Source organism: Electrophorus electricus, chromosome 25 (assembly GCF_013358815.1).
Source record: "Electrophorus electricus isolate fEleEle1 chromosome 25, fEleEle1.pri, whole genome shotgun sequence".
NCBI classification, from domain to species: domain Eukaryota; kingdom Metazoa; phylum Chordata; class Actinopteri; order Gymnotiformes; family Gymnotidae; genus Electrophorus; species Electrophorus electricus.
This window is the reverse complement of record NC_049559.1, coordinates 4,931,000-4,948,499: the sequence shown is the minus strand read 5'-3', so window position 1 is coordinate 4,948,499 and position 17,500 is coordinate 4,931,000. Positions and strand designations below refer to the sequence as shown.

General features: G+C 39.3%; 1 protein-coding gene across 7 annotated transcripts in view; it reads left to right on the top strand.

The window, feature by feature from the left end:
- lrch1 (leucine-rich repeats and calponin homology (CH) domain containing 1) overlaps positions 1-17,500 on the top strand; it is a 55,368-nt gene that overhangs the window by 35,149 nt on the left and 2,719 nt on the right. Inside the window, exons 10-22 of one of the 7 annotated variants that reach the window (XM_027023289.2) lie at positions 945-1,018; positions 1,089-1,145; positions 4,146-4,208; positions 4,539-4,616; positions 5,365-5,398; positions 6,914-7,024; positions 8,188-8,232; positions 8,969-9,038; positions 11,982-12,091; positions 12,327-12,464; positions 12,565-12,642; positions 13,512-13,548; positions 15,561-15,650. In XM_027023289.2, the coding sequence (XP_026879090.1) occupies positions 945-1,018; positions 1,089-1,145; positions 4,146-4,208; positions 4,539-4,616; positions 5,365-5,398; positions 6,914-7,024; positions 8,188-8,232; positions 8,969-9,038; positions 11,982-12,091; positions 12,327-12,464; positions 12,565-12,642; positions 13,512-13,517 (864 nt within the window). In that variant the 3' untranslated portion in view covers positions 13,518-13,548; positions 15,561-15,650. Of the gene's footprint in view, positions 1-944; positions 1,019-1,088; positions 1,146-4,145; positions 4,209-4,538; positions 4,617-5,364; positions 5,399-6,913; positions 7,025-8,187; positions 8,233-8,968; positions 9,039-9,934; positions 10,277-11,981; positions 12,092-12,326; positions 12,465-12,564; positions 12,643-13,511; positions 13,549-15,560; positions 17,066-17,342 lie in introns of those variants that run through there. The other 6 variants (XM_027023287.2, XM_027023284.2, XR_004775610.1 and 3 more) reach the window with 6 other exon arrangements.

Here is a 17,500-nt window from a genome sequence, read left to right as displayed (position 1 = left end):
GCATAAGATTGCCAGTTTGGTATATCTCTCTACAGCACAAAGGTTTACACTGACCTCCACTGCATGTTGTTTTCACTGTTTTGGAAGATTGATATGAAACTGGCCCACTTTTGGATAATCTAGGGCAGCCTGGTTTTATAGTTAGAAGAATGTAGAAGAACTGATTATATGACAGCAGCAAGACCATGTTTTATGCCACCCTGCTCTGTTTTCCAAGTGTCTCTGTAGCTAGTTTCCATTCTAACCTCTGACATGTATTAGTCTGTGTGCTAAGTTTTGATCCTCTTTATCAAGGATGGTTCAAAACTGCCCATTTCTTATCCCATTCTAAATCAATGTGTGACATCACAGCAGGGGTGTCCTCATTTATTTCCAGCTATGATCATTAAACCAGTTAGATCCGGTATGATCAGAACTTACATTCTAGGGCAGATTCATTCTTTGTTTTTTTACATCTTAGCTTTTAAAGCTGGAGTAAAATCTTTTTTCAGTTTTTGAATCATGGCATCATTTATCTTTATCATGAAGGGCCATCTCTTCCTGCTTTTATTTGGGTCTTTTTGCCTGTTCCATTCATCTTATTTCATCCCTGTACTGACAGTTTTAGTCTCATTGCCGTCATGGAAGTTTATTTATAGAATTTGTAGTCTGAAACAGGTATTGCTATGTATGGGTCTGTGTGTGCATGTATTTGTGCTTGCGTTCTGAAGCTTTGGTTTATGTAATCCAAACACTAAGCACGCTGTGTGTGGGAGTGTGTTGCAAGACCTGTGTGTGGGTGTGGGTGTGTGTGAGCGAGCGTGAGAGAGCGAGCGTGAGAGCGAGAGACAATGACAGCTATGCAGCGTTAGAAAATTAATTATGCATGCTATCCAGTCAGACCATTTCTGTGCAGTCACATGACAGATTACAGCTGGAGTGTGTGTGTGTGTGTGTGTGTGTAGGGTCGGGGTGTTGACTTCGAAGAGCCCCTCAAAATAGAAGAAAACAGTAACAGTGACTGGTCCTCAGGGCAAATGTGAGTATACTTTTTTGGGTCGTCCTTCCATTATTGTGTTATATTTCCTTCAATGTTTTATGTGTTACAGTGGGCTTGGCTCGGTTCCTCTCCATTCTTTCCTCATTGGTTGGCTATGTGCTCACTGGTAAATATGTGCGAGTATTATATTCTGCTTGCTCCTGCACTAATTAATTAACTAACTGCTGTATAAGATGCGTGTGATGACACTGCTCAGAAGAATCTTATTTAGGGCTGAAAAGTATAACGCTTGTTCCTCATTGTAGTGGTAGGTGCCTTTATAATACTGTGATTTCAAAAGCCTGCAGAATGTAAATGAGACTTGTAACAAATTATTCACTTACAAGTCCTTGAAAAACTAAACCCCAAAACTATTTTCATATTTCTTTGTCTCACATCATCTATTTAAGTAGGATTTTTTTCCAGCAGATCTACCAATCAGTGAAACATATTAAAGCATAGACAACAATTCAACAATTAATTAAAAAGTAAAAAAAAATACATTTATATTATTATTATTATTATTATTATTTTGTATCTTTAAATTTTTATTTAACTTTAATCACAGAAATTAACTGAATTTGTTGCTGACAAACACTGGTGTTGGTTGCCCTTTAGTTGTGTACTATGAATGGTGTTTTAAAGGACATTATTTCCTTTGACCATGCAGCTTAAAAAATCATGACTGAATCTTTAATAAACAAAGAATGCAGCATTTGTTGGAACAGAATATTTCTGCCATTCCTGTATGTTGTACCACAATGCTATGATGATGTCATGGTTGATGATGATGATGATGATGATGATGATGATGATGATGATGATGATATTCAGCCTAATGACACTCTCTTGTGATATTGTTTAAATATCCATTTTAAGACAATACAGGATAATATCTGTATTGGGTAATAAAAATAACAATAACATAATGCCATTGAGCCTTTGCTTACATCCAAGCTTAGCTGTCAGGGATTTGCTGGAGGAAGGAAATATTATCCCTTTTCTAGCAGGCTTGCACCAGAGATCTTTGGGTCCTCTCAGGGCGGCCAAGCCTGTCCTCATCACCTGCCATGATACAAACCTTGACAAAGGTCTAAAGTACCGTTAACTTTTTTACTTAATTTAATTTTTTTTTTTTTTTTACTGTTTATCAATATTTGACCTTTTCGAATGAAAACTCCTCAGAACAGAAGCTGTTTTAGATTTAACCATGTGGGAAAAATCCATTCTAGGGTGGCATAAAACATGGCCTTGCTGCTGTCATATAATCACCATCACAGTTACCAAGGTGCTAACAGATATTTTACTTTCGTTCCCACAGGAGTAGGCTACTGTAAAGCTCCACCCCTTTCCATTGTTACTGCAGAAATAGTTTCCAGTGTGTCCCTGTACGCATGGATTACCGCAGCATCATGGACTAGATAGGACTTGCCATGCTCACGTCACTGCTTCTGCTGTAAAAAGGGCTTCCCACAAAAAGACCTTTTGTAGAAAAGTGGCAAAAGCCATTATTGAACAACAGGAATTAATATTTATCAATTGTTTGTTTTGATTTTTTGGCCAGTTTTTTTAATGATTTGGGACTTTTTTCCTTTTTGTGGTCTGTCTGTCTGAATACTTTTTCAAAGCACTCAGTGGGCCTTATGCAAGAACATGTTTGTATTCTTATGTTACATTTACTGTACTTTGTAGTAATATCAATTTGAACAACTGCACCATGTCAAGTTCAGAGATAAGTTGAGTAAAATGTTGTAATTTACTTTTGTAAACAGGTCGATTTGTACAGTAAGCATACAGTTGTGCTTTCATGAGAACTGCAGATTGGTATATTAGAAACCCTGAAGTGCCATATTAAGCACTCTGTCTGATTTGACTGAAAGTGTCATTCATGAAAAGGTGGCATCCATGGGTAAAAAGAACAACTTTCCTGTTTTGAGAGACCAGGCAATGAAAACACCACTATAATAACAGGAGGTGGAATTAAGAGCTGATAAAGTCAATGGTAAACCAACGTTACTCAAGTGGATCAAATGGTGAATTTTCCCCTGGATATTGACCATTGATATCCACATCACAAACTGTTAAATGACATTAAATATATTTCAAATGAATTACAGTATATAAAGTCAATGAAGTAAAAAAAATCATAGCATGTCGGGCATATTGTTGCAATTTAGATTGTCTTAGGAGAATAGTAGAGTAAAAAAGGATAAATATTAGTGTCAAACAGGGTAATCACAACGTCATTATACATTCTATATTCAAACACAAATTTCTTGAAGCTAATGAAGCAGATAGCACAGAGAGATATAGTTAACTAAATAGATTCTTTATTGTCCAGACAGTTTTTCTTTGGGGAAGAGATGTACATTAATTGTATGAGAAGGCAAAAACATTTGTAAATTGTGCTCTTGATTTTAAACATGAAAAAACCTGAGAATGTGACAAGGCTTCATAAATTGCTCAGACAAACTTGTATAATGGGTTTGTTCATTGTCCATTGAGTGTACTGTATGTTTTTATTTATTTGGTCATTCCTTTTTGTGTGCTCAAAGCACAATCTTGATATACCTGATGGGGGATCTTTGGGTGATTTAATGAATCACAACATTCACCTGACCCAATTAACCGATACCTTTGGTTAAAATAATCCATGCCATTCTTTAACCATGACATTTTTAAATAGATTTTTTAAATGGATTGCCAAAAAAAAATCTATAGTTGGAACCCTAATCTGCACTGCTAAATCAACTCCTAAATAATTTTTTTAGCTGGTGTAAAATCATTTTGTATTCTTTGAGCCTTCACTTTCATTCTTAAATACAATCTGGCGCTGCCAGAGGCTCTTAATGTTGTGCACTAGTTATGACCTGTATCTAGTAGAAAAGGGGGCAAATGAAGGACAATGAAGGGAGACCCTAAACCATAGTTCTTGCTTTTGATAAATATAGTCAGTATAGTTCTGTATTATAACAAATAGAACATCCCTGCATGAAAACATCCATCAACAGAAAACACAGATTTTAAAGCTACCCCCAGTTCTCCTCTGTTTGCGTTTAATGTATATGCTTATAGACTGTGTGTCAGCTCTGACAAAACTCATCCTCTGATTGCAACGTATCTGCAGGTCCAAGGTTTATATGATAAATCCACTGAAGGAGGCTGTGGAGCTTCTGCAAAACCCTAACAGGTAGGTGGTGCCAAGAGTTTCACAGCTATAGCTGTTAGAATATGATTAATATAATGTCATAATATTTCCTAAATGTAAGGCATATTTTTGGTATATTTTTTTTCTGCTGTATGCTTTAGTATTTTTGACTAATCCTACATTATATAGATTCATTACCAGATATAATATCAATACTGATAATATGACTGATATAATATCCTTGTAATTGTGTTGTAATATAATTTCTGCTCTGTTTAAAACACTTACGATTCATGTACAGCTCTTGAAGTTCATTCTGTGTTTGAGCTTTTGTGTGTGTTTGTCTGTCTTATTGTTTCCTTGTATGAACAGGGTGAATACACACTCCTCTGATTTGGCTGGAATTAAACTCTACCCAGTGGAAATGGTCACCGTGGATGAGTCTCTGAAGTAAGCCCCATTCTTATGACCTACTAAATATTATTGCTGTTTATTTTGTAGCTACATGCATTCCCTATTTATCTCTCTACTATATATGTCTTACTAATTAACATTTACTTGATTAATGCAAAGCTACTAATTTTCCCATTGTAATGTCCAGTTATTTTCTCCCATTACTCAAGGAGTACCCTTGGCCCTCTCATTTTCAGTATCTTTTACCCCTCAGTCAGATCATTCGCAGTCATGGTCTTTCCCCTGAGCATAAACTTTTTAAAATTAAACCCTGACAAAACTGAAGTCTTACTTATTGGTTCTAAGTCCATAATTTTAAACCTTTCTGATTTTCCATTCAAGCTAGATGGTATCTTAAATTTCCTTTGAACCACCACTGGTTAAAAATGCTTTTTCCCATTTCTGTAATATTGATCACCTAAGGCCCATACTCACCATACTGACCATACTACTCTTTTCTCAGTACTTTCATGTAAAAGGTTGTCCCCCTCCTGTCACGCTAGTTTTTTTTTGTTTTGTAAAGCAAACTTGAGTATGAGAAAGGTGCAATATAAATTATACTTTATTATTATTATTGTTGTTGTTGTTATTGTTATTAGTATTGTTATTACTATTGTTGTTGTTGTTTTTATTAGTATTGTTATTACTATTATTGTTATTATTATTATTGTTGTTGTTGTTGTTGTTGTTGTTATTGCTGTTATTAGTCTGAACCTGTTTTCTTTCATTCTCTTTTTCTTTTCAGTGGACAGGAGAATGATGGAGAGACAACACCCACGGTAATATTTAATTTGTCTGTGTTTTTGCTGTTTGTTTGTGATCACCCATAAGCAGAGCGAGGGGGTGGCGTCTGGGACTCAACCCCAAATCTTTTTCTTTTTTTAATTACTGCAGAAGTATCGCCATATACAAGTCTGCATTAACATTGGCTGGGGCAGGGGGCCTGGGAGGTTGCTGTCTTATATGTGTTTTGTTCAGTCTGTCACCTCGAGGAGCAAAGCTTTAAAAAAGCTAGCTAGCTTACTGTGGACACAAGGTTTATCGACCACAGCAGCATCAGCACGCGGACATATTTTGTTTTAGGCTTGTGAATCCACAGCTAAAATGGCGCAAAGGTAGCTGGGCAGTGGTGTCTCAGTGGTTAAGGTACCTGATTAGTAATCAGAAGGTTGCCACTTTTGGGCTCCTGAGCAAGACCCTTAATCCTCAGTTGCTCAAGCTGTATTCAGTCATAGCTGTAGGTTGCTGTGGATAAAAGCTTCAGATAAAGGTTAATGTAAGCAGGGCATATATAGTGTAGATGCTGTGTTGGCACTTGAGAGATATGTCTGTGCTGATGCCCTCTTGCAGAGGTGTTCTGACCTGTTCAAATCTTTGAAAATGATTTTTGTGCTACTTTTGTATGTTCTAATGGAAGAAATGTCAAAACCAAGAAACAAAATAAGATTTCACGGGCGCAAGTTATTTTAGTATGTTGTACTGTTATGAGCATGATGAATTTGATATATGACAATAAGTTATCTTTATCATTTAAACATAAATTGTGCTGATACTAAGTTAAAATAACTAAAATAACTCCATAGGTTTGAGCTAAACCCCAAATGTTTACAACATCTGGCTCTGCCCCTGCTGGAGGCATCTCTAGCAGTTCAGAGATCAGCTTACACTCTAGTTTCTTATTATGCATTTTTTAAAATCTTGTCTTTTATCTTTTATCAATGTCAATACAGTAGAAATTCTCCTGAAAAAAGAAGGAATGGGTTACTTTTCTATCTCACTTCACTAATGACTGCAGGATTGCTCAGACCGGTCACTTAAGAAATCCATCATAGGTGTGGGAGCCAAATAGTCTGGCCTTTGCTCAGAAGTATTGTGGCTTAAAACAGCTTGCAATCATTAAAAAACTCCCACTGCTGAGTCCTGTAGTTGTAGAGTGTGTATGGTGTGAGGGTTAATGTAGTTATGTTTGCTGTGTGCTCACTTGGGTTTTTGTGTTGACATTTCTTGAACTTTGGCTTCTGTTATATAGCTACACAATGCATACTAGCCCAAGACTATAATGAACAGAGTTTCCAGGGCATGTTGCAAAGTGTTTGTGGTCTTAGTTTATCACATAGTGTTTTCACCTTATGTTTTATTGTGCTGTAGTTGTATGCACCTATATTCTTATACCATGTTTATTCCAGTTCACGTTTCTGTTTGCTGGCTGATCCATTCGGTTTGTGGTGTAGGCCTCTGTGGTGTTTAATGAAGTGTAGCTATGAGGAGTTTTGTGGGGTGCTATGTTACTGAAGGGTCATGACGAAGGCTGGGAGTTCCAGAGGAAGAGACTGTACATTCTAGAACGGGCCCGCCTGGAGGCTCAGATCGCCTACCAGCAGTACACCCGCCACAGGGTCCAAGAGGTAACCAGGAAACTGTTCTAGATCAGAAACCATGCTCTAGATCATCTGTGCATGATACCTAACTCCTGCATCGCTGGAAATCAGGATGCCAGATAGCATTTCAGGAACATAACATGGAACAAACTGATGAAATCCACTAGAAATAGTTCATTTTTCATGCAAGTCTGTCCTCCTTGTTTGTGATTTGATGCATTCACTTGGACACAATTGTCATTTTGTCTTTTCATGTAATGACACCTCATTTGCCATTATTTTGGTGTCAAATAAAAATGCTCCATCTAGCTACATTTTTGTTTAGATTTTGTTAAGATTTAGGATGCATAATAAATGTTTGTGTTTTGCTCCACTGTACAAAAACTGGTTATGTCTGCAATGATTGGTTGAGTTAGTGTTTAAAATGCAGAAGGATTCGCAAAAACTATCAATGCTTATCTTTTTTCATGGCACATCTTACATATTTTTAAATTGTGAAATGGCATTTAACTTGCTTAGTTACCAGAAGTGCTGCTTAATTCTTCAAGAATGAACCAATCAGTACCAAGTTCTGAGTTTTGTTGTCCAGTGTGTGTTGTCCAGACAAATTCAAAATTTGAGTCCATCTTTATATCCAAGAATAGCGTCACACAATCTATTTGTAAATCGTTTGTTTTAGTTGCATATTGACTGTGTGGTAAAATTAGCACCTCAGTACCCCATTAACAGAGAAGCTTGTGATGTTTTGGGAGCATTTTGAATAGAGGCTACAAACTAGTTTGAGGTCACAAAGAATAGATGAGAGATGAGGAGGAGGCAGAGGGAGGAAAAGAGGGAAAGGGGGAGGAGAGAGAGAGAGAGAGAGAACAATATGAACAAGAGAAAGAGAACAGAGAGGTGTTGAGTGTGGAAATACAGACTCATTGTGCCTCATTCAGAGTGGCCTGGGCTGCATTATTACAGCCAAACGGCTAAACAAGCGCTTTAATTAGAATTAATGTGGGAGAAAAAAGACTTTAGGCAGCAGAATAAAACTGCAGTTACTACACACTGCTCCAGGATCTGCTTTGCAGCCACTGTATGTTCTTGGTGCAACATATCAGTTTTTGTTTTTTTCTGTTGTTTCCTTGGAGTTAGATTCCAGTTCCTAATCACTGGAGGCCTGTATTGCACTTTTCTCTTCCTCACAGGGTGAGATCTGTCAGAAGTCAGATGATTGTCAGTCAGTGGAGAAAGTGAGTAACATTTCCCAGAGAAACAGATTTGAAGATGTTCTGCATGTTTTAGTCATTCTGCATGTTTTAGTCATTCTAGCCACAGATGGTGTGTTTCTGCATTCAGTCAGTTAACTAGATGGGTGTTATTATATTTTTGCATACCCTTGATTAAGAGAGTTGGGCTTTCTAGGCCTAAGAAACCACTTCATGCTGGTGGTTGCCATATTTACATACCCCAGAGCCTCTGATCTACACTGGCAACAGTGCTAGCTAGCTCCATCTAACTGTTCAGACTGACAAGTGCAGCTTTCACATCAGCATAACGGCCGGCCTGTTAAATTGAAATTAAGTTTTCAAATTGGAAACGTGTTAAATAGTTTATCAAATAAATGGAAATGGGAAGTAATGACACTGTGCTGCTGCTTGAAGCCTGCAATCTTATTCCTTCCTATTTCTTCCTTGAATATCAGAGGAATCACATGAGAGTGACTCCTCATATTAACCAATCCTATACAAGTTCAGTTAACCTCAGTAACATGTCATGCAGAAATGTTAGTAGAAATATAATTTTAATCTGATTAACTAATTAATGTGTATTTGTTTATTTATTTGTATGGGAATTATTATTTGCAAGTAATTTGTCTCTTTGTGTCCTTAGAATTCTAATTTTGATCTTCAGAAAAGTGAGAGTGATGTTTAACACCATTCTGTTATGCTCCACGGTTGAGTTAGGTTATGTGTCCCCACTTTTCAGAACGAAGCCCAGAGCCCGGTGTTGTCACCCGTATTCAGCTCGCCTCCTTTCGGCCTGAAGCCTAGATCAGGTGAGCCTATCACTGCTCCATCTGCGGGCAGGTTGTCTGCGCAGGCTGAAGCAGAGGTAGTTGGGCAGAACTACACTTACAAAGTCAATATTAAGCTTCAGAACATCACTGTATGTGTAAGTTCTGTTAAGGTTATGTTATTTAGCTGGTTTCTGTTTTAGGTTGAAGCCTCACAGTGTTTAAGACAGCTCAAATTGAGAACATTTGTTTTTATGGAAATCTGGGAAACCTTGGGTCATCTGTTTTGGTCATGATTTGGAACTGCTGAAGTAAAATCCCTCTCCAAAGAGCTGCTGACTTCATATGTGGCGTGAGGGTGTGTTCCTTCCATGTAGGTTGGCTCCTCTTGGTGTTTACTGTTGGTATGCAGTCACTCAGATGTTTTCCAGCTTGTCTCACTAACACCTGCACAAGCATTTGCAATGTATTCCATGGTATTAGTGAGCATTAACAGAAGACCTGACCTTTGTGCAATAATTAGCGTTTTTGACTAGCTTTAGCCATGTTGTTTAATAAGGAGCGGTAACAGCATACCATGAACATAGCATTGTAAAATGCTAATAACATTTAATCATTTAAATGTTGAAATAATCAAAACATTGTTTATGTTGTGCTATATTTACGTCACGCTTTGCATCCCACTTTACACCCTCTGCTTTTTAATCCCTTCATTTGCATTTTCAAACACTTCTCTTCATCTCCTCTGCCTCCTTTGCTATCTGTTACTTCTGTAATCTGGTGTATTTTCACCCCTTTTTTGCACTAACTATTGCTTCCTAACCCCTCCCTTCTCATGACGGATGCCTGAATCACCACCTTGTTTCCTGGAATTTTTTCTATGGTTTGGCATTTACTTCTTGCACTGGCTGTGTACCAATCCAACATCCTGTACGCAGCTCAGTTCTCTGTGCTTAGCTTGCACCAGCCTTACCTCACCCCCCACACACAGGCCCTGCCCGTGGATAATATGCCTAATAGCCCAGATGATGGAGGTGCAGTGAGCAGTGGTAGGTTTACCCACTACTTCATGCTGTCAAATCAACAAGTCTAAAAATAAAATCCTTTTTGCAATTGCTCATATTTACTTTTTTTTTTCTTTTTTTTTAACACACATGCAGGCACATGCACACAAACCTCTTTCCTTCCGTTTGTGTGTGTTGGTTTCTGAGGTTGGGGTTTATGGTTGCTGTGTTTATTTATAGCCCTCTGACACATAAAGGCCCTGCACCAGGAGAGAGGTCAGAGCTCAGCAAAAAATTCATTCAAATGAACTAAACCTACATACAAACATATTCTACTAACATACTAAATCTGTTGATAGGCAAATGAATCAGTCATCTCTTGAGATCTTGTAGGTGTGTAAGATCCTTCTTTGGTGTTTAGTGTTGCTGTTTTATGCTGGCACCATCAGGCTTGCTGAGTCCTGCTGCAGCCTATTGTGCTAATCACTGGCTTAGATATCTCACATCGTCGCAAATGGCTATTAGTTTTGTCTCCTGTCTGCAATTGTTGTGTGGTTGGTCGTTTAAAATTTAGTCACAGAACATTTCTTATTACACTGTGTGGGGGGAGGGGGTTGATACAGAGCTAATAGTTAATACAGACCAATCTATGATTTCCTGTAGAATGTGAAAGTAGAAAGTTTTTGGTCCTGGGATCTTTTGATGGCCTAATTGTTTGGGTATTATTCTAGGATAATTAGCTCCATGACCACACACACACACACGTTCTCTCCCACACAGTTTTGCACTAACCAGTCCTCAGATGGTATCTTTGAAGGAGGCAGATGGGAAACAGGAGAGCAGCTGGTTTTAAACCGTTCAGCCAGAGAGCATGAGAGAGTAGAGCTCCTTATCCCTTCATCTGTTTGTTCTCTTGTTTTGCCTTTTCATGTACCATACCCCACTTTTTTACACTGCCTTCAACCCTTCACTTATTTCTGTTCTTTAATCCACTCTTATCCTCCCACATACCCACATTTCTTAAAAATCCCGTACACATTAAAACCACCCCTTCCCCTCTGACTCTCGTTATGTATTTGTCTTTTTCTGTGTTCAATTCAACATAGAACTAACTTGTGATATGAATAAATACCTACAGTCATTAACAAAGTAAATTATAGTAATAAAAAAGAAACAAAGAGTTTTATACAGACTTAACATCTTTAATCCATTAATTTTTTTGTATTCTTTATCGTCTATCTGTTTTAATGGTCCTGTTTGTTTACAGAGTTGTCTCTGTGCTTTTGGCCTGAGCTAGAATTACCTTTTCTCTCCATCTTTGTTTACGTATCGATAGCACTTACCTCCATCTGCCAAATGATGGACGTTTGGAGAAACATCCCCCCAGGGTTCAGCGTCGAGACACTAAATAGAAGACTTACACATCACTTGAATAAAAACATGTCCAAGAATCATCACAAATAAAAGTTTCATTTCTTTTCTGAAATGTTTTTCTCGTACACAAGTCTCAGTTTGGCTTGTGGCCTCACCCAATCACTCTAAGGGGTCTTTAGCAGCAGGGGTCATTCACCTATTGGTTTCACAAGGGGAGGGTGCTGCAGCACCACAAAAAAAGAATGGTCTGAAAGAATGAAAAAATTGAAGGAACGGTCTGATTACTAGTGTCTTAAGTCTGTGCCACAGCTGTTCATGGTTGCCCTCCTGTGGCCAGTGCTGAAAAATGCACCATGCTGTAAGCAATCCATAATCTCATTGTCAACAATGGTTCAGTTTTCTCTTAATAGTTGATGGTTGTAATACTTTCACATCACAAATGAACAGTTCTGCACAGAACTGTAACGTTTAAGGATAATCTTTTAATGAGGCTCTTTGTCCTTGCTTGTGGCTTTACATTCCCATTCAAATGTTTGGGCAATTGTCAAATGAGTTCTCAAGGGTTGTGTGCATGTGTGTGCTGACTGGTGTTTTTGCTTGGTGACAGTGTTCTTAAGGAGCCATAAGAATGTGGATTCAGTGGATCCTCAATTCACCATGAGGAGGAAAATGGAGCAGCTTCGAGAAGAGCTGGAACTCATGGAGCAGCTTAGAGAGGTCAGCACTCACACTCGCACACACCCACACTCGCACACACCCACACTCGCACACACCCACACTCGCACACACCCACACTCGCACACACCCACACCCTTCACCTTGTGTGAACATGTCCATATTTATCAAATACACTGTTTACACATCACATTTTTACAGACTATTAACAATTATGAAATACCAGTATCAAAGGATGTGCATCACTTTGCATATGTTTGTGTGTTTGCTGTTACAGAGTATTGAGAGCAGACTGAAAGTGCCTCTTCCTGAAGATCTTGGCTCCTCCCTCATGGATGGAGTAGTGCTGTGTCATCTAGCCAATCACATTCGACCTCGCTCGGTGGCCAGTATCCATGTTCCTTCACCTGCAGTAGTGCGTTCACACACAAACACTGCATTGATAGCATTTTTGTTTGTTTGTTTTATGTGCCAAACTATAATCGTGTGCTGTGTGTTTGTGTTCTACCTCCCAGCCCAAGCTCAGCATGGCTAAATGCCGTAGGAATGTAGAGAACTTCCTGGATGCTTGCAAGAAGATGGGTGTTCCAGAGGTCAGTGAAGTTACATCCTGTATCAGGCAGTATAAGGAAATGGAGGGTGTGTTGTGTGTGTGCAGGTTAACCAGTCTAAGTTTGTCAAACCATTACATTTTTATAGAATAATTACAATTATGAAAAAATATTATTATGGAAAATAAGGATACAACAGTTTTTTGCAATAAATCTACATTTTTTTATTTTGTAGGAATTAACTTCAAATTGCTAAGGTTGAAACCTTGTTCCATGTTATTGGAGGTTAATTGCAGGGTGTGGTTTACTGATATTATAATATCAACGTTGCTTTACAGACACTGTTTTAATATGAACAGAGAAGATTAATGAAAAGAAAAACAACAATTAATAGAGAAATATTAATTTAATAAAACATTAATCTTAAACCTGGACTAAAGAGAATTCCAATAGTGATTTACTGTTGGAACTGCAGATTAGACCAAGACAAGGCTTAATCATTGCGTAGTAAATAGAATAAATAAATCTTCAGCATACAATAACAAAATTCTTCATAAAGCAGCAGTGTTAAAACAGCTCTAAATCAGTTTGAGATTAATAAAAGAGACCCCCTGAATGCTTTGTTGAGAACCCAGTCACACATCCATAGCCGCCTTTGATAAACTGTGGAAGTTGTGTTGCCTACATCTTGATATTGAACCAGACTCCATTAGGCTTCTGGGCTACAGTTGAACTTGTTTGGCAGCAACCAGAACGCACCTTGATGTGAAATGTAGCTCTGGAAATCTGATCCAACATCTCAAGTGGCTGGTCGCGCGCGTACACACACACACACGCACACGCGCGCGCGCTCACTCTCTCTCTGTCTCTCTCTCTCTCTCTCTCTCTCTCTCTGTCTCACATACTCTTAGATATGAAGGCGGTGCTGAGATCAGATGTTGCACAGAAGTAACACCATGTTTTGAGTTTCGATGCTACATTTACAAATTAACTGGCACGTAAGATTGATCTGTAACTTCAGATCAATCTTATTATCAAACTATCAAACTATCCTAGAAATATGACTGGGAATCAGTACCTCCTTACCTCCACACATTCACACTATCATGCACTCATCATCTAACTGGTTGTGAAAGAAGTTGCAAGTCTAAGATCAGTCTTGAACCACAACATTGTCCAGTTGATTTGTTTAATAATTTTCAAATGAGTATCCACATTGAGAGTCAATCCTGAGAGCTGGAGGTTATGCTTTTTTGAGAGAGGATACATAACACTGATATCTCTGGGAAGTTCTGATCATAGACTAGCACTGGCTTGCAGCTTCTCTCCTTCCACTGGAATCACATCATGTCCCTGTATGATGTTGTCACCCGCCATGGCTTTGCGCTTTCTCCATCAAACGGTTTTTGGCTGTGACCTGGTTTCCACTCTGCTGTTTCTGCCTATGATTTGGTGTCTGGTCGATAGAATACGAGTCAAGGTATTCTTGCAATGCTTACTCAATCGCCTTTATTTATTTTTTAAAAAGCATTTTTGGTAAATAAGCAATGTAAACGTGTGCGTGCGTGCGTGGGGCAGTTCTCATTGAGAGAACGTTACCTTGGTTGATACCCAGCATCTAACTCCTTTGCATTTGCATTTCACACTTCCACCTGACTAGTGCTTCTTTTTTTACCAGCAGTACTGTTTCCTGTTTTCTGTTTGTGCACTGACGCATTACAAGTCTTCAGTGTTATAGATTTTAGGTTTAATTTGAGTACTCTGTGCTCTAATGTCTAAAACACTTTACTGCAGAACTTCTGCTGTCTATAACACCATTTTAGCAACATGTATTCATAGTGCACATATATTGTCAGTGTAGATTTTGAACTCTGGAGGAGGACCTGATCACTGGGCACCCACAGCAGCCCCCTGTTCAGATGCTCATTGAGATGCATTAAATGCATTATTTAAAAAACAACAAAAACACCGATGTGATCATTGAAGAGATCAACTAGAGATATGTGAAATTCACTGGACCGCTGACCATGAGTGCATGGCTTTGTGTATAACTGACTCTCTGGGCTGCATTGATAATGCAGTTGATATGGAGCAAATATATCTCTGTATCCTGCAATGTTCATTTTCAGGCCATGTAGGTATGATCGTTGGCATGGTTATTAAAACATCACTGTACATCACTGGTTGGCGATGCCCTCGGTGTGGTATGACCTTGTGCAAGTATAGGGATGCTGATACATAACTGGCTTACTGAGTGTTTGTGGCAGTGTGTGTGCTTGGCGCTTTTGTCCTGCTTGCTTCAGCTGACTGGCTTTTGCTTTAGGTTGCTTAAACGCTTATTTGAATGTCCTTTTGTGGTTAAACTGTTACTTGCAAGTTTGATTTGAGCACTAGAAGAAACTTAGCTAGCTATGTGTCACTGTCCTGTAACATGCAGAAAGCTTGACGAGGAGCATGGCTGTGTGCAGATGTTTGTGATGATCCACTGGGCTGCACTGGCAGCTCTGCCTCCTGTCCACCTCCGCCCTGTTCCACCTGCTCCACTAGCCACACTGTAACCTGCAAAACAATAACCACCTCCAAACAGCTCGCTGTGCCCTCACCAGTCCATAGAGAGCTAGAGAGACAGGTGGGGAAAGTACTGCAGCTATTAATCTAGCTCTTTACCTTAGAGGACAGTAGGGCTCAAGTAACCGTTGGACTGTGTGTTCATTTTGATCTTGTCTCTAACTGGCTTCCTTGTTTCTCCCTTTTGGCTGACTGATGACCCCTTTTTTCTCTTCCTGCTATCGTTCCTTACCTCTCTCCTCTTTCTTATTCTCCCTCTTCCCCTTCCCTCTCTCTCTCTCTCTCTCTCTCTCTTTTTTATTCCTTCCTTCATGCTGTTTCTTTATTGCTTCTTTTCTTTTGGTACATTTCTCTTTCTTCCTGCCTTCTCTCCCTCCCTTCCTCCTCTTCAGTCGTCTCTCTGTTCGGCTTACGATATTCTCCAGTGCTCACTGAGGCCAGTTTGGGTGACGGTCCGAGCTCTTGTGGCACTGCAGAAAGAGGAACTGAAAGCCAGAGATGGAGGGATGGACCAAAAAGAGAGGGAAAAAGAGAGCAAGAATCTAGTTCCCTCTCAGGCTCTCCCCTCTACCTGGCAGATCTGGGATTTAATTGGCTCAAGCTTGTTGCATCTTTTCTGTTTGGTGCTGCTGTTTGTTGCCTACACCTGGAGCGAACTGACATAACACATATAAACATACACACATGTGCACATACATATACACAAATGCATATATACACACTACATACTTTTTTTTCTCTACACATAGCTCACACAGATATGTACACTGCACTGGACACATACACAAACCCATGCGTTTATGTGCACACGCCATTCTGTGGAAAGCACAAAAACAGATTTAGATTTAGCAGGTAAACCCAAAGGTCTTCCACAAGGAAAGGCTTAGAATTCCACACACGCTTTTTCAAAGGAATATTTCTCCATTTCCTGACACCACCCTCATCGTTGCACAATTAAAATGTGCGTAAATGTTTAAAACAGAAATGCTGACATTTTAAAGAGGTTTTACAAATGCAGTGGAAGAAAGTAAGCACATGCCATAGCTCATCTGTTCCACACCCCAGATTATCCACATGGAAGGTACATGCACACATTTGGCCTTACATTCCACACTTCCAGCAGTCTCTGTTCAGATGAGTCATCACGTACATGTTGACCACAGAAGGAAATATCAGTTGCATTAGCCACTGCACACAGCACTATTGAACAATATACTCCCACTCATCCTTAGCAGTGTGACCAGTGAATTCAAACTGCACATTTCAGATAGTTCAGGAAATTCACAATGTGACAGCAAGGCTTATTGCTCGCTGAGGCAGACGGGACTGCTGGACTGTTTTTGTCTGAAGACATTGAGAGACACTGAAAGGGCTCACTATGAAGTGTACAGCACATAGAAGCATGTATATAGGAACAGCTACAGACCACGCTCCGCATGCTCCAATTCCAGGGCAGAGCCACAGGAACTTGCACTTTTTATGGAATCCATGTAAATATGTAATGACGTGTTAAGGGCAAAGACCTAATTTGACATTATTTTCAGATGCTAGAACCATTAAAATAAAAGAAGAAATCTAAGTCGCTTTGCTTTTAATGCTGTGAATTTATCAAAAGAACATCTCAGGACTCTCAGTCCATGACTAAAGGTACATTGTTAATTATCTTTATTTTCATCGCTTTGCTTTGACTCTTGCTTTGCTATTTCCACACTAAGTTCTCTTTGGTAATAGTTGCCATGGCAACTGATAGATTGCTTCCTGTCACTGTTGTTTAGTGCTGATTTTCAAGGGCCCCATAAGGATCTGTAATATTCTACAAGTGTTTGTAAGACTCTGAGGCTTTGTGGTATATACAAGACTGTAAATGAAGGTTAATAAATGTACAGTTTTGGGTTTTTCTGTGTTTAACTGTTTCTTGCGAGATCCCGTCATCCGTTGTGTGAGAGAAGTGAATGAATACCAGTACTACTGTGAATGGTGCTTGCATGATTCTGTATGTGCAAAAAAGGAATGTGTCCCATTATTCACGTTTAGATGATGTCTCTACCTTTCCCTGCTTTCCGACTCTTTATGCCACCCCTGCCTTCTCCCATCTCTACGTTTGTTCTTTTCCCGTCCGTGTCCCATCCTGTCTCTGCGTACTTCTCTGTGCATCTGTCTCCCTTTCCATGCAGGAGAAGCTGTGTCTCCCTCACCACATTCTGGAGGAGAAGGGACTGGTTAAAGTAAGCGTTACAGTTCAGGCACTGCTGGATGAGACGTCAACAAAGCCGAACCTTTTCACATGAGGGGGCCAAATCTAGCTCGCTCCCCAACACCCACACAGACACAG